The sequence below is a fragment of the Lynx canadensis genome, chromosome F1 (genome assembly GCF_007474595.2).
Source record: "Lynx canadensis isolate LIC74 chromosome F1, mLynCan4.pri.v2, whole genome shotgun sequence".
NCBI classification, from domain to species: domain Eukaryota; kingdom Metazoa; phylum Chordata; class Mammalia; order Carnivora; family Felidae; genus Lynx; species Lynx canadensis.
Genome location: NC_044319.2, coordinates 19,564,580 through 19,587,785, shown reverse-complemented (window position 1 = coordinate 19,587,785; position 23,206 = coordinate 19,564,580). Strand labels below are relative to the sequence as shown.

The 23,206-nt window shown below is 42.5% G+C and overlaps 1 protein-coding gene across 11 annotated transcripts in view; it reads left to right on the top strand.

Moving 5' to 3' along the window:
* LOC115504914 (quinone oxidoreductase-like protein 2) overlaps nt 1–23,206 on the top strand; it is a 29,484-nt gene that overhangs the window by 5,518 nt on the left and 760 nt on the right. For 2 of the 11 annotated variants that reach the window (XM_030302142.1, XM_030302141.1), the window contains exons 5-9: nt 602–711; nt 1,492–1,573; nt 6,185–6,366; nt 10,046–10,274; nt 20,639–20,686. In XM_030302142.1, coding sequence (XP_030158002.1) covers nt 602–711; nt 1,492–1,573; nt 6,185–6,366; nt 10,046–10,274; nt 20,639–20,686 — 651 coding nt within the window. Of the gene's footprint in view, nt 1–601; nt 712–1,491; nt 1,574–6,184; nt 6,367–10,045; nt 10,275–11,189; nt 11,629–12,591; nt 12,643–13,487; nt 13,541–16,119; nt 16,240–20,638; nt 21,915–23,206 lie in introns of those variants that run through there. The other 9 variants (XR_003965846.1, XR_003965845.1, XR_004343088.1 and 6 more) reach the window with 9 other exon arrangements.

The following is a 23,206-nucleotide window of genomic DNA, read 5'->3' as shown; positions in this document are numbered from 1 at the left end:
GGAGGGGTAGGGTTGTACAGGATGGGAACGGTGGCCCCTAGTGGTGAATAGCATACACTTTTTTTTCACAGCTTTATTCAGGTAAAATTTGTATAGAACCTTCCAGTTCATCCCCATGACAGTGTGGTTCCATTTTTTGAAAGTGGGTTCCTTCCTGAGCCAGATGCCAGCCTTAGGATCTTCGAAGACTCGTACACCCAAGTTCTGAACTCTGTCACAGCTTGCTTGTTTTTTTTTTTTTAATTTTATTTATTTTTGGGACAGAGAGAGACAGAGCATGAACGGGGGAGGGGCAGAGAGAGAGGGAGACACAGAATCGGAAACAGGCTCCAGGCTCTGAGCCATCAGCCCAGAGCCCGACGCGGGGCTCGAACTCACGGACCTCGAGATCGTGACCTGGCTGAAGTCGGACGCTTAACCGACTGCGCCACCCAGGCGCCCCACAGCTTGCTTGGTTTTAACTTCTACCCTGGGCATGGTTCCTGACAAGCTTGGTTTCCTTGCGTATCAGTCAGTCAATCAGATCATAATATTTACTGAGAAGGCTCTGTGAACAGGTACATGTGCTTAATCCCTAAGTTACTGTTATCTCTTTTTATAGACACTGTGGCAGATTCCAGAAGGGGTCCCCCTCCGAGAAGCTGCTACCTTGCCTGTATCTTATGTCACTGCTATTTTGGCCTTGGAGCATCGGGCCTGTACTCGGCCTGGGTAAGAGACTACGTAGACAAGAGGGCTAGGTGGTGTCTCTGTCTGATATGAGAAGTGCCCACCAAGGCCTTGCCCCTTCCTCTCTGCTCCCTGTCCAGTCTATGTGAGGAAGGGCCAAAGGAAGGTAGTGACCCAAGAGAAGGGTCTGTTGATAGTGGGGATATCCTTTTGTCTGAGATGGAATGGTAGACTGTGAACTTGGCCAATAGGAATTGGGAGAAATCTGTCTTTCAAACCTGGCCACTCTGGAGATCACCTCCTAGCAAACCTTAAATTTTAGAGTTGGTTTATGTAAACTCGCTCCAGTTTGGTTTTAACAGAGTCCTGTGGCATTTGTTTCTGTGAAGCTTGGTTGTGTGTGCCTACCTGGGGTATTTCAAACTCAAACGTGCAGAATTTTCCCACTTTACCTGAAATAATATGCCTCTTGCCCTTTTTAGAGAGCCTGAGCATTGAATTGAGCAGTGACCATTACATGATCGACGCCTTCTAAAATTCAGCAACGTTTAACGTGAGAATGATTCTAGGGCAGAATTTCTGGAGCAGAAACCTCTAGAGAGATTAAGGAATATTTTTCCTGGGAAGTCTTCAACCAGACCAAATTCGCACAGGTCAAGCAGTCACCTACATAACCCATCTCCAAAGTCTGGAGAGTGGGTGTCCATGAAGGGTTGAGTGAAATGGCCTCGAAGTTCTCTTCTGGCTTTAAAATGTTCATGAAATCATACGGTTGCATGATTTTTGAAGCTTTCCGAAGTAATATTCATCTTTCTCTGGCAGAGAAACTGTTTTAGTGACAGCAGCAGCTGGAGCCACAGGCCTTGCAGTGATAGATGTGGCAACAAATGTTCTTCAGGCTAAGGTATTTGCATGTTAGATTCTCTGTTAAAAAAAAAAAAAAAGTCATCCCAGGGGCGTCTGGGTGGCTCAGTCGGTTAAGTGTCCAACTTCCACTCAGGTCACGATCTTGCGGTCCGTGAGTTCGAGCCCTGCGTCGGGCTCTGTGCTGACAGCTCAGAGCCTGGAGCCTGCTTCCGACTCTGTGTCTCCCTCTCTCTCTGCCACTCTCCTGCTTCCACTCTCTCTCTCTCGAGAAATGAATAAACATTAAAAAAAAAATCATTCCTCCAGTTTTCAAACCTAGATAGAATATATTCATTCATTCATTCATGAGTATCACGTGCGAGGCACTGAGGAGATAAAGTAACCCAGATTAGGGTCTTGCCATCTGTTTGCCTGCAGACTGATGAGGGGACCTTGGAGTAGATCACTCTTCCTTCTGGTTACCAAAACCTGGCAAGGCCTGACTTGCTCCGTGGCTTCTGCAGATTCCATTTCCTCTACCTGTAACGCTCTTCTGAACTGTCTGCCCCCGCACTTCAAATTTAAACTCAGATGTCATATTTTCAGGGAAGTATTCTTTGTCCCTCAGGAGATGGTAATCTGTCCCCACATCCCAGCCCCTGGCTGTTTGTATATGGTCTCATAGCATCCTGTACGTCTCTTTCATGGTACACTTCAGTGTGTGGTCTAGCCTTTACTTTTGTCATTTTTGGATTAGTGCCTCCTTCCTACTTGACTGTAATCCCCATGAAGGCAGGAATAGTGTCTTTTTGGCTCATTATTGTAGTCCTAGCACCTGGCATGGTACCTAGACCATAGCAGGCACTCAATAGCTATTTCTTACATATAATTTTTTTTTTTTTCGAGAGAGCAAGTGACCACATGAGTGCACATGGAAGGGTCAGAGAGAGAGAGAGGGAGAGAGAGAATCTTAAGCAGGCTTTACACTTAGCACTGAGCCTGATGCAGGACTTGATCTTACCACCTTGTGATCAAGACCTGCGCTGAAATGGAGAGTCAGCCACTTAACCAACTGAGCCACCCAGGCACCCTGAATAACTATTTCTTAAATGAATGAATAAACAAAGGAAAGAAAGACCCAAGTCCCTGTAGGGGTATCACTCTGAGGCTGTGGGTATCAGATAAGGAGGATTTCTTGGAGAGAGTAGACATTTAAGCTGACTTTTGAAGGACTGGTAGCAGTTGAACGGAGGAAGAAGGGAAGTGAGGGCCATTTTAGTGGTGGAAGGGCAGATCAGAGGACAGAGACATGGAATGTCACATGTTGCATTCAGGGAATTGCTGGTAGCATCTGTGGAACAAAGGGTCTGTGTGGGGAATGGTGGGAGGTGACTCCAGGGAGGTGGGCAGAGACCAGATCATGCACCGCTGAAGAATTTGAACATTTATTGGAAGCCATCGAGAGCTATTAAAGACTTTGAACTAGGAAGTACCATGATTGTATTTGCATTTTGCAAAGTTCATTCTGGTAGGAGGGGGGATGAGGAATGCGGCAAAGTCAGGGGTGGTCTGGAGGCATGTAGAGCAGCCTCTTGGGGTGATCCAAGCCACAGGTGATGATACTGGAACCGAGGCACTGGAAGCAATGAGTTGAGAGATACTGAAGTAGAAAAGAATAGAGTTTGATGCCGGGAGAGCATTCCCTAATACAGTTGAGGGAACAAGGACTTTGAAATTAGTCTGACCTAGGTTCAAATTCCAACTCTGCCTTTCGCTTAATTGCTTCAGTTTCCTCATTGGTAAAATAAAGCTTTCCTCATAGGGTCGTTGTGGGAATATTGAAATTACACGTGCAGCACACCTATTAGAGGGCACGGCGTGTCGGCGAGAATCTCTTAAAAAGGGATCTGGTTATTATTAGACATTGAGTGGGAAGGAGCAAACTAGGTTAACGTGTGGATTTGCCATTTATTGCAGTTGAGAAGACAGGAGGAACTGGTGAGCTCAGGTTTGGAGGCATTAAATGTGAGGTTTCTGTGGAACGTGCAGTTGGGGTATCCAGAAGGCACCAAGATACACAGGTTTGGAGATAACTGGATTGCCTTGGAATTTCTTCTGGTGGCCCCTCTCCTTTCTCGCATTAAGTTCTTTTGGGGAAGTACATGTGAGTTCTGAAAGCAATCTTAGGTACCAGGAGGCTCTCCATGCAATATTAACACATTTCATGTCAAAGCTAGGGCTTTTAGCACCTCTCAGTGGGGAGACCAAAATTAGTCTCATTGTCTAGAACCACTGACTATTTAACATTTCTTGGAAGATAAAATTGCACCATTTGTTTTAGATCATTATGGTAGGTTAAGTAGAGAGAAAAACTCATTTTGATTCAGATATTAAAATTAACCCAAGCTGTATTTTCTTTAGCAGCCGTAACTGTTTTAAGCAAATGCAAACAACAGCAAAATAATAAAAACAACTTTAGAAATCTCGTCAGGCCACCTACTTCTAACGGGTTGTTTTGAGAACACCTTCCATTCACAGCATTTCATGTTGCTTTCAAAGTGCCTCCACACCAATTATCTTTCCTTGGATCCTAACACACCCCTGGGAGATGGGTAATGTGTTTATTACCCCTATTTCACAGATAAAGAAGGTGAGCCACCAGGGGAGACCATGATTCGTGTCAGGCCTCCCTGGCACCTTGTGAGAAGCGAGACTGGCCTCAAGTCCCAGACCCTAGGCTGGTGTCAGCCCTCTGTGGCACTGTGTGCTGATGACCGTCAGTGAATTTGCAGCTACTTGAGGGTTCCCCTGGGGAGTATCTGAGCGTAGCTTTTAGTCTCAAAGAGTCATGGGTGAGTGTGAAATATCTTAAGGGCATTGATGTTCTTGTGTGTTTGAATGCATGTTCTGGATGTCACCTTGGGGCCAAACTGCTCAGGCTGGTGGGTGCTATCCAGTGATGAGGCACTTTTAGGCGGTACTTACGTGTTAGAAGTACTTCTGGAGACTTCCAAACCCCAGCCTCCTCACAGTGTGGCCCATGGCCATCTTTGCCAGGCTTTCAGCATGGCTTTCTCCCAGAGTGGTGGAGTGGAAAAGCGTGGGCTTTGGAGGCAGGCAGCATTGGGTTTGCATAATTGTTCTACCACTTAACTGCCTGGCTAATTCTGGGTTAATTACTCAACCTCTAGATCTGGGTCTCCATCTATAGAATATGGGAGGAATTATACCTCCCCCATAATGTTCTTATGAGGTTTAAATAGAATAAGTGATTGTGTATGTGTAACAATAGAGTCAATTTATCTAACACTTTGTTTTCCAAGTGCTTTATGTACAGTATTCCATTTGATTAAAAATTCTTTTTAATGTTTATTTATTTTTGAGAGAGAGACAGAGCATGAGCAGGGGAGGGGCAGAGAGAGAGGGAGACAACAGAACTTGAAACAGGCTCCAGGCTCTGAGCTGTCAGCACAGAGCCTGACGTGGGGCTCAAACTCACGAGTCGTGAGATATGACCTGAGCCGAAGTCGGACCCTTAACCGACTGAGCCACTCAGGTGCCCCCCATTTGATTTTAAAAATAAATCTTGTTTTATAGTTGGGGTAAGTTTAGGGAAGCTGGTGGACAGAATAGGGGTTAAAAGCATGAACTCTGGAGATGGATTACTTGGGGTTGGATCCCAGTTCTGCCTCCCATTAACTCTGTGACCTTGGGCAAGTTACTGAACTTCTTTTGCCTTTGTTTCTTTATCTCTAAAATGGGATGCTAATAGCGTGTGTATCATTGGGCTATTAAGATAAGACTAAGTGAGTTATTAGTATACATAAAGCATTTAGGATAGTACGTGGCACATTGTAACATTAAGTTAGTATTATTTCTTGCTAAGTAATTTGTCTTAGGTAACACTGCTAGTTAGTAGCAGAGTCAGGATTTGAATTCAGGTCTTTCCAACTTCAAGATCTTTCCACTGAGTCATGTTTTGCTCTCTGGGAAGCCTTTCGTGACCTAGGTCTAGGTTGGATACCTCTCCTCTGCACTTCTGAAGCTGTCTGTACTTCCCCATCATCATACTGCTTTATCTTGCTACCTTGACTCTAAGCTTGGGTATCTTTATTACTTGACTCATAGTAGGTATTCATTAAAAGGTGGTTTAATTCATATTTGGAGAAGACTTTCAGACTTTTTTTTTTTTTTTTTTTTTGAGATAGAGCACTTGAGGGCTGGGGGGAGAGAGAGGGAGGGAGAGAGAGAATCCCAAGAAGGGTCCGCACTGTCAGCATGAGTCCGATATGGGGCTGCAACTCATGAACCGTGAGATCATGACCTGAGCTGAAATCAAGAGTTGGACGCTTAACCTACTGAGCCACCCAGACGCCCCATTGGGTAAGACTTTCTGAGTGTCCCCTGAACCATCTCCTAGCCAGACTCATTGGCGTTCCAGGATTCCCGGAAATGTGGATCCCATGGCCAGTGGGGGTGGGGGGGACAGAGGGGCCAGTGTGATGGTGCTGTCTGTTGGCCCTGATGTGTGGGATTGAGGCTGATGCTAGGGTAGCAAGGTGACGTTGGTTTCCTTGTTTAGTACTCTGTGGTTGGAGGCTGGGTGGGTGGGGTGAACCCCTTTTGATATATATTCTGGATCGTCGAAAGCTTTGTATTCTTTCTGCAGGTAATAGCTGCAGCCGGAAGTGACGAGAAGTGCAGGCTGGCGATGCGGAAGGGTGCACAGTCCATCGTGAACTATAGTCAGGGCAGCCTGAAGGAGGCAGTGAGGAAGCTGGTGGGCAGTGATGGGGTGAACGTGGTCATCGACGCTGTGGGAGGAGATGTCTTCCTGGAGGCTCTCCGCAGGTGCATGTGGTGGTTTTCCCAGAGGGGGCTGGACCTGGGGATCTGCTGAAACCTTTCTAGACCCGTCTTCCTTCTGGCCTTGCTTCTCTTCCATTTTTACTGCTCACTTTTCCTATAGGCATTGGCATCAACGAGAACAGCTGAGTGGGAGGGTGAAAAGCAATAGAAGCAGAGGGAAAATCAGGAAATGCTTAAATATAGAAAAACAAGATATCCAACTGGAAAATATCCAAAAAATGACTGTAGACTCTCTAGTTAGCAATATCGAATGCTTTAGAAATTATTCATGTGTTAAATTCAGCTATGCCGGCCCCCATTAACTACTTTATATACATAGTGTGGGTAATTCTTGAGATCATCGTTCAGATGTTAGAATGACTGGCGTGGCCGTTCCCTAGCTATCTGTGCACCCAAGTGTAGACTCTTTTGATCTCACTGGTTTCAGAAGCAGCCAGCAGTCTAGGTGTCTCCTTGGCTTGTTTTTCTGTTTTTTTTTAAACTTCTTTTGTTTTTGTTTTTGTTTTTTTTGAGACAGAGAGAGACAGAGCATGAACAGGGGAGAGGCAGAGAGAGAGGGAGACACAGAATCTGAAACAGGCTCCAGGCTCTGAGCTGTCAGCACAGAGCCCGACGCGGGGCTCGAACTCACGGACTGTGAGATCACGACCTGAGCCTAAGTTGGACGCTCAACCAACTGAGGCACCCAGGCCTGGTTTATCTCATTTTAAAGTTGAGGAAACAGAAGCAGAGAGAATACCTTACCTGCAGAAGGGAACCAGTTGGTTCTATAGCCCCTGAGCATCACTGCACTGTGCTGGGTACTGTGCTTACAGAAGCAAAGGAAGGGGTGTGTTGACTCAATGGAGAACCAGGACAGAGAGCTCCTAACTCTTACCTTTCTCTTACCTTCTAGGTAATGGGTAAAAGTGTTGTGCCAATGACTTCTTACTTCCCTCTAATGAAGAAAAGCAAAAAGCAAAAGCCAAACAAATATATATGCATTTTGGATCAAAGATGTTTGTAAAATGCATTTTTATAACTTCTTGCTTAGTGTGAAACTGTATTGTGCTTCTCAGAATGGGCTGCAGAAAACTTGTGTGAATTTTTATAGATTATTCAAAATTCTCTAGAGAAGCACATAACTTAAAGGACTCCTAAAGTAAGTTTTCTTTTTTACAAAGCAAATGATGTTTCATTAAGGTACCTATCTTTTTATTCCTGTTCCTAAGTTCAAAATCTTCAAACTGAGTTGTCTTTTTTATGTTTTATTTTTTATTATTATTAATTAATTTATTTATTTTTATTTGAGAGAAAGCAAGCAAGCAGGGGAGAGGTAGAGAGGGAGGGAGAGAGAGAATCCCCAGCAGGCCCTATGCTGACAGTGTAGAGCCAGAGGTGGGACTCGATCCCATGAACTGTGAGATCGTGACCTGAGCAGAAATCAAGAGTCAGATGCTTAACTGACTGAGCCACCCAGACATCCCTGAGTTGTCTTGAAGTATAGCATATAAGAATGTTTCCTTCTATGAAGTAGAGGAGTAGTTAAATAGATAGCCTTAATTCTTTTTTTTTTTAATTTTTTTTTTTTTTTTTTTTTTTTTTTTTTTTTTTTGAGAGTTAGAGGATGACCAGGGGAGGGACAGAAAGAGCGGGAAACACAGAATCAGAAGCAGGCTCCAGGCTCCGAACTATCAGCACAGGGCCCGACGTAAGGCTCGAACCCAGGAACTGTGAGATCATGACCTGAGCTGAAATCAGACCCTCAACTGACTGAGCCACCTACGTGCTCCCCTAGCCTTAATTCTAAAGTCGGTCCTCTTATAAAACTGGCTCATTCCTCTGGCCTCCTACTGTCTTGCTTATGACTTATTTTTATGGTTTCTACTGAAGAATGCAGAGCGATACAGGGCGGGTCACCTCTGCCAGTTTGTAAAGTTAAGAGGAATTCCTAGCTGGGGGTTTAATGCATGCTGCTTTTTTAAGTTGTGGTAAAATATACATAACTTAGTACTTATCATTTTAAACACTTGTAAATGTACAATTCATTGACATTAAGTATGCTCCCAATGTTGTGTAACTGTCCCCAACTAATACTCTATACCTGTTAAATAATAACTGCCCCTCTCCCCCTCCCCCCACCTCCCTGATAACTTCTACTTTTTATCTCTATGAATTAATGTAGATTGCTTTTTTTTTTCATTCTACACTTTTTACTGTGGCTAAAAAAAAAATACATAACATAAAATTTGCTATAGTAGCTATTTTTTATATTAACCATTTTTAAGTATATTTTTTATTATATTTTATATTAACCATTTTTGTATTTTATATTTTATATAATTTTATATTATATTTTATATTATATTTATATATATAAATATATATATTATATGTATAAATATATATTATATATATAAATAAATATATATTTATACATATAATATATAAATTTACAATATATATTTTATATTATATTTTATATTAACCATTTTAAGTAATTTAAGCGTAAAGTATATTTATATTGTTGCGAGGTAGATCTCCACAATTTTTTTCATCTTGCAAATCTGAAATTCTTTACCCATTAAACAATTCCTATTTCTCCCTCCACCCAGCCCCTGGTAACCACCACTTTATTTTCTGTTTTTATGACTTTGACTACTTTAGATCCCTCAAAATAGTGGAAGCCTACAGTATTTGTCTTTCTGTAACTCGCTTATCTCATTTAGCATGATGTCCTCAAGGTTCATCTATGACATAGCATGTGACAGGATTTCCTTCCTTTTTTTTTTTTTTATTTTTTTAATGTTTATTTATTTTTGAGAGAGAGAAAGAAAGAGAGAGACAGAGTGTGAGTAGGGGAGGGGCAGAGAGAGAGGGAGACATAGAATCTAAAGCAGGCTCCAGGCTCTGAGCTGTCAGCACAGAGCCCGACACGGGGCTCGAACTCACAAACTACGAGATCGTGACCTGAGCCGAAGTCGGACACCCAACCGACTGAGCCACCCAGGTGCCCCAGGATTTCCTTCCTTTTTAAAGCTGAATAATATTCTGTTGTATGTATATAACACATTTTGTTTATCCATCCATCAGTTCAGGGACATTTGGGTTGTTTCTACCTCTTGGCTATTGTAGATAGTGCTGCTATGAATGTGGGAGTAAAACTATCTCTTCAAGATCCTATTTTCAAGGTGCCTGGTGGCTCAGTCAGTTAAGTGTCCAAGTTCGATTCAGGTCATGATCTCGGATTTCGTGAGTTCAAGCCCCACGTCGGGCTCTGTGCTGACAGCTGAGAGCCTAGAGCCTGTTTTAGATTCTGCGTCTCCCTCTCTCTGTCCCTTCCCCGCTTATGCTCTCTCTTTCTCTCTAGTAAATAACTAAACTTTAAAAAAAGTTTAAGGAAAAGACCCTGTTTTCGATTATTTTGGATAGAGACCCAGAATGGCATTGCCTGATTGTATGGTAAGTTCCATTTTTAGTTATCTGAGGAACCTCCATACTGTTTTCCACTTGAACCATTTCACAGTCCCACCCACAGTACATGAGGGTTCCAGTTTCTCGACATCCTTGCTAACACTTGTTATTTCCTGTTGTTGTTGTTGTTTTTTATAGTAGCCATTCCAATGAATGTGAATATACATTGCTTTGTATAATTTCTTCTTCTTCTCTTTTCTTCCCTCAGCCTGGCCTGGGAGGGCAGGATTGTGGTGGTGGGTTTTGCTGGAGGAACCATTGCTTCTGTGCCGGCCAACCTTCTGCTCCTGAAGAATGTCTCTGCTATGGGTCTGTACTGGGGCCGATACAAAGAGCAGAACTTTCCCATCTTCTCCAGAATCCTGTCCTCTGCTCTTCAGTACTGCCAGCAAGGGCGCATCCAGCCACACATCGGAGCGGTTTTTAAGCTGGAGGAGGTGAGATGCTCTTAAGGGATGTGATGTGCCTAATGCCAGCACATAATCTGTGTCGAACGACTGGGTAGTTTCTCTCTGGAGCCCATAAATCCTCCTTTTATGCAATGAAAAGGTGAAAATGCAATGCAGAATAATGGAGTCTCACGGGCTGCAGGGCCACAGGATTTCTCCCCGTCTTCTGGTTTGTACGGCCGTAGCCTCGGGCCTAGTGAGCCACCTGGGAAACCGAATTTGCCCAGGCCATGAAGAAGCTGGATATTGAGACTGTATGTATGTCATGGGTTTCTTAAACAGGGGGAAGTGACGGTGCTTTAGAAAATAATTTACCCGTGTTTAAATGAACTCTGAACTCCACAACATACAAGTCTAAGAAGCAAGCATTTAACTTGACCTTTGATTTTAGCATACAGACGCTTTAAAGTACAACCAGATGATCTAAGCCGAGGTTCTGAGAACAAAACACTGTATCATGCCCAGCATCATAAGACTGTAATTCATCCATTAGTCACTGTAGTTAATTTTGTTGGCTGTTCACTCCCTTCTTTCATTCCCCCTCAGTCCCATTAGTGTGGCTTAGACTTCCTCCCCTGTAATTGTGTGCATGCATATGCAATATAGTTGTAAATGTGAATCTGTTAGGTATTCACTGTGAATTCACTGCGAAGTCTTTTCTTTTCCTTTTTTTTTTTTTTTTTTGGCTTAATTTGTTTTAACATTCAAAAAACTGTTTTGGTAGCTTGAGTCGGCCCTGGATGGGGCAGCGTTTTGTTCCCGTGCGGATTAGTTGAGCCCAAGCTGTCAGTGCCAGACTTTACTGCTCACCAGCCTTCCATCTTTATTTTTATTTTTTCCTATGCTGGGGCATATTCTTCTCAAACATGGTTTACTTTCTTCTTCTCCTTTTTGGTACGACAGTCAAGAGGGTAGCATTTGGTGGTAAAAAGAGAACCTGACTGGCCACGGGAAAACTGGTCGGATTCTATTTCCACCTGTGCCTTCAGTTGCTCCTTCGTGGAAGTCTCCTCTGCCCTCCGACCATCAGTCTCCACGCCTCTGCAGCAGGTTATGTACTTCAGGGGCGGCAGTGTGCAGGGGTGGGCAGGTGACCCGAGCTGCCTGGCCTCTGGGACCCCATCTCTGCTGGGGTCTGAGTAGCTGCACATTTTTACCTTTTTGTTCATCTGTTTCTTGTGTTAAAAGGTTTTGTGGCTTAAAAAACTTGAAAACCACCAGTTTCCAGAATTGCTGAGTCCCCTTCCGTCTTGTGACTTTTATCATGTGCCTGTGAACCGAGGTTTGCTTTACCTAAAGCTCATGTATACCTGTCGATAGAAGATGAGGACAGTTAGGACAGGTACGGAAACACTTGCTAGTTTAAACAGTCTCTTCTCTCCACTGACGTGTTCTAAGTGCTGCTCAGGCATGAGAGAAAACCAGAGTTGGATTATTGTTTTAATCACTCACACTGAAGTTCTCTGTTCTTTTTTTTTAATTAAAAAAATTTTTTTAATGTTTACTTATTTTTGGGAGATAGAGTGCGAGCGGGGAAGGGGCAGAGAGGGAGACACAGAATCTGAAGCAGGCTCCAGGCTCCAAGTTGTCAGCACAGAGCTCGACATGGGGCTCAAACCCACAAACTGTGAGATCATGACCTGAGCTGAAGTCAGATGCTTAACCGAATGCGCCACCCACGTGCCCCTCTGTTCTCTTTTTTAAAAGTTTACTTATTTATTTTGAGAGAGACAGAGAGTGAGCAGGGGAGGTGCAGAGACAGGGGGAGAGAGAGAGAATCCCAAGCAGGCTCCACACTGTCAGCACAGAGCCAGATGTGGGGTTTGAAGCCACAAAACTTGAGATCATGACCTGAACTGAAACTGAGAATCAGACACTTAACTGACTGAGCCCCCCACGTGCCCGAAGTTCTCTCTTCTCTTAAACACAAATTAGCTATCTAATTACTACCCTCCTGTCAGCTTGTCCTCTCCTTTCCAATGAGGGCTCCACATGTAGGGTTTTTCTGGTTCTTCCCACACTGCTGACCTTCCTGCTATCACCGGGCCCTCTGAGACCATTCTCCCTAACAATTTCAAACATTTCATTCACACACCGTCCCTTTACTATTTCTTCTCTTTCTCTGTCTCTTTTTTTCAATATTCAAACCACATAGAGGAATAGTAATAATATAATAATGGCAGCTCCCGTAGGTTAGGTGTATACTATGGGTCAAGAACGGTGCTAAACGCTTTTACATGTATTTTCTCATTTCATCTTTGTGATGCTCCCTTGACGTGTGAGCCATTTTTATCACGTTTTACAGATGAAGAAATCAAGACTTGTAGGAGCTAAGAAACCTGCTCGATATTATATAGTAAGTGACAGACCTGGAATCCAGTTCACGTTGGTTTGAAGCCAGATTCTGGGCTCCTTATGGCTAAGGCAGACCCTTTCCTCATACAAACGAGGAAGTTGCTTCTTAGAAACCTATTCTAGAGTATAAAGTTTGTTCATCTATCAGAGAATTATTATGTGAAAGAGCTATCTTATAGTTAAAACAACCAGGAATCTTGGATTTTTCCAAGCAGTACTGGAATTTATAGATTTTAGGTTTTTTTTTTAATTTAATTTAATTTACTTTTTAAATTTATTTTGAGAGAGAGTGAAAGAATGTGAGTTGGGGAGAGGCAGAGAGAGGGAGAAAGAGAATCTCAAGCAGGTTCTGCCCTGTCAGCACAGAGCCCAAATCAGGGCTCGATCCCACAAACTGGGAGATCACGACCTGAGCTGAAACCAAGAGTCAGACATTGAACCAACTGAGCCACCCAGGAACTCAGGTTTTATTCTTTTAAAATGAAGATGATTAAATGAATATATGTTGTTAATTTGACTTAACTGTAAAGCCTGGGTAATATTTTTTATGTAAATCAGTTAATGTATTAGAAAAAAATTATTTATCAGAACCTGTCTGGGCTTGGAAAATGACCTCTGTACGTATATACACCAGTATATACATATAATATCAGAGATGCTAGTGTTTCCTAGTTTGTGTTTTCTCCTGAATATGTGGGCTTATAGATTTGACCTTGGTAGTTGATATTAATATGACCACATACTTTGTACCATAGTCTTTTTAGTAGGCATGGGTATGAACTTCTGTAGCCCTCTGTGCTTTTTGTTCATCTACTCGTAATTACTCGATACTTGTCATTCCTATAGACTATGAACTCCATGTGGGCAGGGGCCATGCATCTCTTTGTCTCCAGATTCTGGTAGGTACTCATGTATCTGTTGAATGACTGATTGAGAGGAGGGGGCTATAGGGTTAGACCACCTGGGTTCAGATCCTGGCCCTACCTCTTAACTGGCTATGGGCAAATTACTCACATCTCTGTGCCTTAGTTTCCTCATGTGTGATAGGGACAGCAATATACTCTACGTACTAAGGTGGTTATGAAGATCACATAAGATAACACGTGTAAAAGCACATAGCAAACTCTTAATATATTGTTTAAGGCAAAATACCTCGCCATCATAAAATGGTTAGAGTTGAGCTTTTTCACGTCCCATGAACTGTAACACATATGTTGACATTTCATGGGCAGGATTAGAGAAACAGCCTTTAGATTGTGAATTTTAACTAGAATGTATTATTTGCTGAAGGGTTGCACCCGTGCCATGATGGGTGGGCCATGAATGTGTCCCGTGATCTGTTCAGAGGATGGCCTTATTTAGATGTGCCAAGTCTGTGTTCTGTAGGGAGAAGCTCACACACATCTCAACTAGACAATATTTAAATCCTAGAGATCTGAGCTTGATTATTATACCAAGGTCAGGTGAGGTTACTACATGAATAGATTTGATAGATAGAAATTGTTTACTTGAAGTTTCCTGAGTGTATGTGTGGAATATTCTTTTTTATTTTAAGGTAGACTTTCATGCCCAGCACAGATCCCAACATGGGGCTTGAACTCACAACCCTGAGATCAAGACCTGAGCTGAGATCAAGAGTTGGATGCTTAACAGACTGAGCCACCCAGACACTCCTATCTGTGGGCTATTCTCTTTTTTTTGTTTGTTAATTTTGAGAGAGAGAGAGAGAGGGAGAGAGTGAGAGAGAGAGCATGAGCAGTGGAGGGCCAGAGCGAAAAGGAGAGAGAAAGAATCCTGAGCAGGCTCCACACCACCGGTGTGATATGGGACTCGAACTCATGAACTGTGAGATCATGACCTGAGCTGAAACCAAGAGTTTTACACTTAACCAACTGAGCCACCCAGGTGCCCCATATCTGTGGAATATTCATAAAAATTAAATTACTCTTTAAGTTAAAAAAAATTTTTTTTAACATTTATTCATTTTTGAGAGACAGAGAGAGACAGAGTGCAACCAGGAGTGGGGCAGAGAGAGAGGGGGACACAGAATCCGAAGCAACCTCCAGGCTCTGAGCTGTCAGCACAGAGCCCAACACGGGGCTCTAACTCACGAACCGTGAGATCATGACCTGAACCGAAGTCAGATGATGCTTAACTGACTGCACCACCCAGGCTCCCCTATGTTTAACTTTTAATAAATGACCAACCGTTTATGAGAATGGTTGCATTCTTTTGCATTCCCACCAACAATATGGGAGAGTCTAGTTGTTTGCCATCTGCCAGAACTTTGTATTGTCACCTGTTTTCTTTAATGGTGGCCGTCCCAGTAGGTTTATAGTGGTATCTGACTGTGGGTTTAATTTGCATTGCTCTATTGATCTTGAGTATGTTTTCACATGCTCATTTGTCATCTACCTCTTTTTTGGTAAAATGTATCGGCTGACTTTTAAAAGAAGATTCAGATGAACATGTATTAGAGCAATGACATGAGGAGTATAATGCAACTCTGACGACATATCACTAACTAAGCATTTTTACCTTTTGAAAACAATCCCACTCAGTCCTAGATATGGTCATTCACTCATGAGTTTATTTTCTTCGTCAGCATTCACTGGGTACCGTGTGTATGCCAGTCAATAAAAACAGACTTTAGGCGTTTGTTTTGTTGGGAAGATCTCAGGACAGGGTTACAATAGGGGGAAAGAGTTGGATTCTAAGGAGGTATGAATCAGCATGATATATTTAGGGAACTGTAGCTTATTTTGATTATTCGTGCTTGATAAGCTAATTAAAAATTCTAAGAGCAGAACCTAAGACAAAAGCAATATCCCCACCCTGCCCCCATATTATTCTGAGTTGCATATCTCCAGAGACAGATTTAATTATGGCTTCACCCTGTGCGAGGGAGGGTTCTGGGAACAGCCTGGGTGTCTATGTAGGGAGTGGTATGGAACAGCCTCCCTCTCTGGGGGCAGCCTGTAGAATACAGAGGGAAAATGTCCCCAGGCATCTGAATTAGCTATCAAAAGAGTCTGGTCTGATGCCATGCACTTTCCTTCTTAGTTTCTCACTCAGAGCCTTATCACACTCTGAGCATCCAGTCCGGAACACCACTGGTTGCCTGGATAGAAACCAGAAGGTAGAAAGGAGACAGAGTTGGATTATTCTTAGAAGTAGCTACAATCACAGCAGAAGTGGCAAATGGACATAGAAGCCCAGAAAAACAGAAGGGAAAATCACAGATGTTCAAAATTATGAGATCCCCAAATCACGGAACAAAAAGTTGGTGTTTCCCACCAGTATTATCTTTTAAAGAAGTTAGGTAAATATGTGCTACAGTTCTATACATACATACATAAGCCAAGTGATTAAAAACAAGCTTTAGCTTGTTTAAATGGACAACTTTTACGGACAACTTAAACGGACAACTTTCTTTGTATGTCAACATTAATCTGTAGGAGATTCCTCATTTCTCTAGGAAGCCAGTAAAAGAGGGATCGCTATCTCGAATCGCACTTGCTTTCGGAGTATTTCCTATCTTTGGGCTGAGACAGATCTCTGGGAACAGGCAGCTTCAAACTGACGGTGAGATACAGCTGTAAGTCGCCTGGAGCTGTACCTCTGAGTGATCGACAGGGCAGGGATGCATGTTTCAAAACACGTGTCTTAGACCTCTTCTACCTTTTCTACCTCCTTTGAGTATGTCTAAATTTACGTGGATTGGAGAGGTCTCTGTAAGGCACAAAGCCCTGCAAGACAGATGTTTTTGAAACCAGAGATTTCATGCTGCAGAGAATTGATTTGTTTGATTGATTGATTTGTTTTTCTGCTTATTTTTTTCTATGCTTTTTGGGAAGAGTTTCCGTGGGAAGGTTGGCTATATTCATATTCCTCATTTCAAAGCCCAGTTTCTTTTTATTACTATTTTTATTTTTTTTTACATTTTATTTATTTATTTATTTATTTATTTATTTATTTATTTATTTATTATTTATTTTTTTATTTAAAAAAAATTTTTTTTTCAACGTTTATTTATTTTTGGGACAGAGAGAGACAGAGCATGAACGGGGGAGGGGCAGAGAGAGAGGGAGACACAGAATCGGAAACAGGCTCCAGGCTCTGAACCATCAGCCCAGAGCCCGACGCGGGGCTCGAACTCACGGACCTCGAGATCGTGACCTGGCTGAAGTCGGACGCTTAACCGACTGTGCCACCCAGGCGCCCCTACATTTTATTTTTTTAATGAATATGATTTATTGTCGAATTGGCTTACATACAACACCCAGTGCTCATCCCAAAAAATCAAAGCACATTTTCATTGTTGGGCCGTCTTCTGCTTTTAGGTCTGTGTATTTCTGGATATCTGTATTTACTTATTCCCTTTATTCTCGTTGCCCACTACTGTCCTCTACTCTTGTTTCCCTCCTCAGAGTCAGTCTCTATAATGTGTTTGATACGTATGCTTGGATTATATTTCCTTGTAAAACATACAATTTTTTGTGTGTCAGTTGATTTTCAAGTGACACAAATACCTAACAGCATAAGGTTGTGCGGTAGACCTTGTTCCGTTTCTCCATTTTTCACTCAGTGCTGTCTTTTTAAGCGCCACCGATGTTGCTGGTGCTGTACCCGGTTCATTGCTCCTCACTGCTGCCTAGAAGAGAGCGGTGTGCACCTGCCATAGTTTACAGACCGGCTTCCTAGTGATGCACTCTGGCCTTGACCTGATTCCCTGCCACCATAATCAGCACTATAATACACAGTCACACGGTCTCACAGTCGGGACTGTGCAATGTTGCTTTGGGAGCATTTTCCCAGGAGTAGGGTTGTTGGGTCATAGGATGTATGACAGCAAACCGCTCTCCAGGATGACTCAACTGGTTCACGCCCTCACCAGCAGTGCACGTGGATTCTTATTTCGCCAGCCCATTGATATGTAGCATTGTCCTACTTTCTGATTTTTGCCAAACTGATAGGTGTAAAGTGGCATCTTATTATTTTAATTTGCATCTCCCTGATTTCTAATCAATGTAAGCATCTCTTTATAGATTTGGTAAACATTCAGGTTTCCACTTCTTTGAATAGCATTTTAAGCCCTTCATGAGATTTTCTGCAGGGCTTCCTGTCTCTTTCTTACTAATTTGCAAAATTTCCTTGTGTAATCTGCAGTTCTCAAATTTTAATGTGAGTATGAATCACCTGGGGATCTTGTTAAGATGCAGATTATGATTCAGTCAAGGTAGGAAAGGGCTCAAGATGGTGCATTTCTAATAAGCTCCCAGACGATACAGAAGCCTCAGGTCCTTGAACCACCCTGTGAGTAGCAAGGTTCTAGATGCTAATTTGAGACTTTGCAGAAGTCTGTCTCTCCAAATTTGTCATTGCTCTGTCATCTTTGTCCAGATTTAATGTAATCAAACACATCAATATTTTGCCTTGTGGGTTAGTGCTATTTGGGACATATTTAAAAAGTCCTTTGTTATATCTGGGTCACAGTGATCTTCTCTATTTTTCTCTACTAACTTTGTACTTTTATTTCACACTATTTCATGCTTTTAATCCATCTGAAGTCACCTCTGTACTGGGTATACATTAGGTAAGCAATTTTTATTTTTCTACTTACAGTGACCTAGTTTTCCCAGACCAAATAGTTCATTGTTTCTCCATTGATTTATGTTGCTACCTTCATCTTATTTCAAGTTCCCAGATATACTCTGTTTTCTCTTCTATTCCCTTGGTTCAGATATCTGTTCCTATAACAGTATCATACAGTTGTTGTCTTTATAGTTGTGAAGTATGTTTTCCTATCTGAAGGGCCACTATTCCAACCTTTGTTCTTTCTTAAACTCCTAAAGATTCTTTGTGAATCTTTATCCTTTTAGGTAAATTTTGGAATAGATTTGTTTAGTTCCTGAAAAATATCTGACTGACATTGGAGTTCCATCGACATTATAGATTAATTTGGGGGAGGTACTGATGTTTTTACAATGTTGTCTCATTTGTGAAGAGGGATATATTGCCATTTATTCAGATGTTTCATGTTTGTAAATAGATTTCAAAGTTTTTCTCCATAAAGTCTGTGGGTCGTTCTTAATTATGTTAATTATAAGTACTTTACTGCTTTTGTTGCCTTTGAGAACACTATTTTATTTCTGTTATATTTCCTACTTGATTATTTTTTTATATAGATGTCAGTAATTTTTGTTAGCTGATCTCTATCTCACAATATGCTGGCCTTTCTCATTTGCTTATCTGTTGCTTTGATTAGCTTTTCTATGTAGATTATTACATTCTATGCAAATAATGACACTTCTATTATCTTCTGTTTGCTTTTTTCAATTTCAATTTTGTGCATTTGTTGTTTATTTTATTAAAAATCAGTAGACTTTACTTACTTTTCCAGCAGTTTTAGGTTTACAGAAAAATTCCACAGAAAGTATGTAGCATTCACATATATTCCTTCTCCCACCACCCAGTTTCCACTAGTATTAACATATTGCATTGGTGTGGTACATTTGCTACAAGTGATAAGCCGATGTTGATACATTATTATTAACTGAAGTCCATGGTTTACATTAGGGATCACTCTTGTGCTGTACAGGTCTATACGTTTTACCAAAACGAATGTATACTGTCATGTATCCATCATTACAGTATCATACAGAACAGCTTCACTGCTCTAAAGAATCCCCTGGGCTCCATGTATTCACCCCTGCTCCCAACCCCAACCCCTGACAGCCACAGATCTTCTTACTGTCTCTACAGTTTTAGCTTTTACAGAATGTCATGTGGTTGGGATCGTATAGTATGCAGACTTTTGAGACTGGCTTCTCTTACTTAACAATATGCATTTAGGGGCGCCTGGGTGACTCAGTCAGTTAAGCATCCTACTCTGGTTCAGGTCATGGTCTCACGGTGCGTGAGTTCGAGCCCTGCGTCTGGCTCTGTGCTGACAACTCAGAGCCTGGAGCCTGCTTCGAGTTCTGTGTCTTCCTCTCTCTCTGCCCCTCCCCACCCCTGCTCACACTCTGTCTCTCTCTCTCTCTCTCTCAAAAATAAATAAACATTAAAAAATTTTTAAAAAAAAAACCCAATATGCATTTAATGTTCTCCCATGTCTTTTCGTGGCTTGATAGCTCATTTCTTCTTCTTATTTTTTTTAAATGTTTATTTATTTTTGAGAGGGAGAAGAAGAGAGAGACAGAGCAAGCGTGAGGGAGGGTAGCAGAGGGAGAGTGAAGGGAAATCCCAAGCAGGCTCCGCACTGTCAGCACAGAGCCCGACACGGGGCTTCATCCCACGGACCGTGAGATCATGACCTGAGCCAAAGGTGGACGCTTAACTGACGGAGCCACCCAGGCATCCCGCTCGTGCCATTTCTTGAAACGACCGTCCCCTCTGCACTGAGTTTGCTTTGCTCCTTTGTTAAGGCTCAGTTGACTGTCTTCGTGGGGGCCTGTTTTGGGCTCTCGTGTGTTCCGTTGATGCACTTATTCTCTCGCCAGTATCGCACTGTTTTTATTACTGTGGCTGATTTTTAATTTATGTTTTATAGCCTTGTACTTCTAAAAAAAATAGGATTTGAGATAGATTGCAATTTCGGTTACACTGGAAACAGGACAATTTTAATAAGATAAAAATTGTAAAATATTAAACTATTGATTCTTCTGGCAGTGGCTGCATTCTTTCAAGAGCTAGAACACACAGAAATATTACAATAGAGTATGGAGCGGCCTGAGGACTTTTTACCTGCTGTCACTTATCTGACAACGTTGAAAATTGTTAGTTTGGAACGAAAAATTCTGCAGCTGGGTTATTCTTAAATATTATTATTTTCCTTTGAGTGTATGGTGATTGTTCAGCTAGTATTGCATAGTTAGTTGTATACAGTTCATTGGAGACACGTCTTAATATTTTAGCTATTTTAAGACTCGGCCTACCAGAGAATGCTTATTGAAATATGCAACCGTGACCATATATTTTTGAATTTTTTTTAGGTCAATGATGCCTTCCTTCATGTGATACAGCGCAAATCCACGGGCAAGGTGCTTATCTCCCTGAAATAAACCCTCACCTCAGCAGCAAATTCAGCATGTCTAAATCTAAGCTCCTCATCTTTCCAAAAAACCTCCTTTACCTCCAGTGTTTCTAAAGGTGTGACCGCTTTCCTGATTAATCCAGGTTCAGAATCTTTTAGAGGCATCTTCGATTCTGTTTTCTTATTTCTAGTAAATAGTGTGGCACATACTGTATAGTCCTAGTTTGTCCGTATTGGAGAGGGAAAGGAGGCTGTTAGTAATTACACCAGGCAAGTAAGGTGTCCCAGGCAAAGCAGGATGTATGGCTGTTCCGTTCACAATGCCTCAGTGGCCGGGTTCTGTCATCCCCACCTCTCAAGATATCTCTCACCTCCGTATCCTCTTTTCCATTCCAACCAATTATGTTTCATCTGCTAATTCCAGTAACTTTCTGACTGGCTTTCCAACCTTTAAACGTCCCCCACCCCTCCGTCCTTGTTATACATTGTTGCCATGGTGACCTTCCTAAAGTACAGCTGTGACTGTGTCTCTTCTCAGAAAACCTGCAATGGCTCCCCTTGGTCTACATGGTGGAGTCCAGACTCCTTAAGCTAGCATTTCTTTGTGTCCATGACCTTGCCACGCTCTGCAGCCTCAAGTTACACAACGCCTCCGGTCCCTCCATGTGTACTTAGATTTCCTGCCAACCCCCCTTTTCTCTGCTCAAGCAGTTTCCTCTGCTCCCTTGTCCCTGTCAAACACGAACCTTTCTAACTTCCAAGACTGACCTCTGCCATGAGCCTGCCCCCTCAGGAGGCTGGTCATTTCTTCCCTTCCACCTTCCTGTAGCTTTTTCCCTGGGATTTGTCACATTCTGCCTGGCACCAGAGGGAGCAGCATGTCTAGTAGAATGAACACAGGATTCTGAATCTAAGATGTGGGTTCACATCCTGGTCTCACCACTTCGGAGGTGGTTACTTAAGGTCTGTGTGCCTCCATTTTCTCACTGTAAAGTGGATATTACAATATCTACCTCACAACGTTGTCGTGGGCAACACATGCAGCAATTGGGCAAATTATCCGGTGCGTGGTGAGCTATTAGCAAATGCTCGTTACTTTTACTTCTTTCTTTCCTCCTTTCCCAAGGTAGCATAAGTTTTTTGAAAGCGGGTACCATGTCTGATTCACCTTTGTACCTCCCACAATTCCTATCACAATGAGTAGTAAATACGCCATACATGGAATTGATTTTAAACTGTCTACAAGTCTTAAATTGTGGGAGTAAGTTAAGAATGCGCCAGCCTGGAAACAAACCAAATGTCCATCAACAGATGAATGGGTAGAAAAAATTCCCACAACAGGAATATTATCCAGCCTTAAAAAGAAATGAAATTCCGACCCATGCTGCCACATGATGAACCTTGAAGACGTTATGCTAAGTGACATAAGCCAGTCACAAGAGGACAGACATGGTGTGATTCCACTCCTAGGAAGTACCGAGGGTAGTCAAATTCATAGAGATAGGAAGTAGAATGCTGGTTGCCAGGGGCTGGGGGGAGGACAGACTGGGGGGGTTATTGTTTAGTGAGTACAGAGTCTCAGTTTGGGAAGATGAAAACGTTTGAGGGGTAGATAGTGGTGATGGTTGCCCAACAATGAAGAATATACTTAATGTCACCGAACCGTACATGTAAAAATGGTTACAATGATGAATTTTATGTTACGTATGTTTTACTACAACAAAAAATGTAAAAAAAAAAAAACAACCCACAAAAAGCCCCACAACATATTACCTCACATCTAAGTGAATCCATGCAGAGAAGAGAGCAGAGTGTGAGTTGAGTGCCCAGCTTAGGTCGATGTGAGCTCCAGTCTCTGCCCATGGCTGGTCTGCGGGACAAGGTCCTCTACATTTGTTTGTTGTTCTCTACTCGTCCTACTCCATGAGTGATAATTCCCAAAAAAGTGAGTGGTGGGGTGGGGGTAAAACAGACGCCTGACACCACAGGGCTGGGGATACTTTTACTCATTCTTGAGGAGAATAAGTACTTTTATTTGTTCCAATAAATGCAGTAAGAGGCTTTGTTTTCTGATAAGTCCTTCAGGCCATTTGGAAACACCTATCTTCTCAGGATCTCCTCACCTAAAAAGGTTTTTGGAAGGACTGAATTGTAAAATCAGGAGTGAACATTTGGGGAAAGAATTGAAAACCGAGAAAGTAGCAGAAGGTGGGGGGGTGGGTGTCAGGGAAGCCACCCCTGTGTCTGTTGTGGGACCTTGTGGTGCTTCTGTGAGGGCCAGAGCCCATGCTGCACCTCTTCCTGCAAGCAGGGGAGGGGCGGGGGGGGGGGCAGGACAGAGGATCTGAAGCAGGCTCTGTGCTGACAGCATCGAGCCCGATGTGGGGCTAGAACTCACAAAACCGAGAGATCACAACCTGAGCCCAAGTCAGGCGCTCAACTGACTGAGCCACCCAGGCGCTCCCAACCTTACTTCTTCTTAACCTGAGCTAGTTTGTATTTAAATGACAGTTGGTCTTCAAAAATA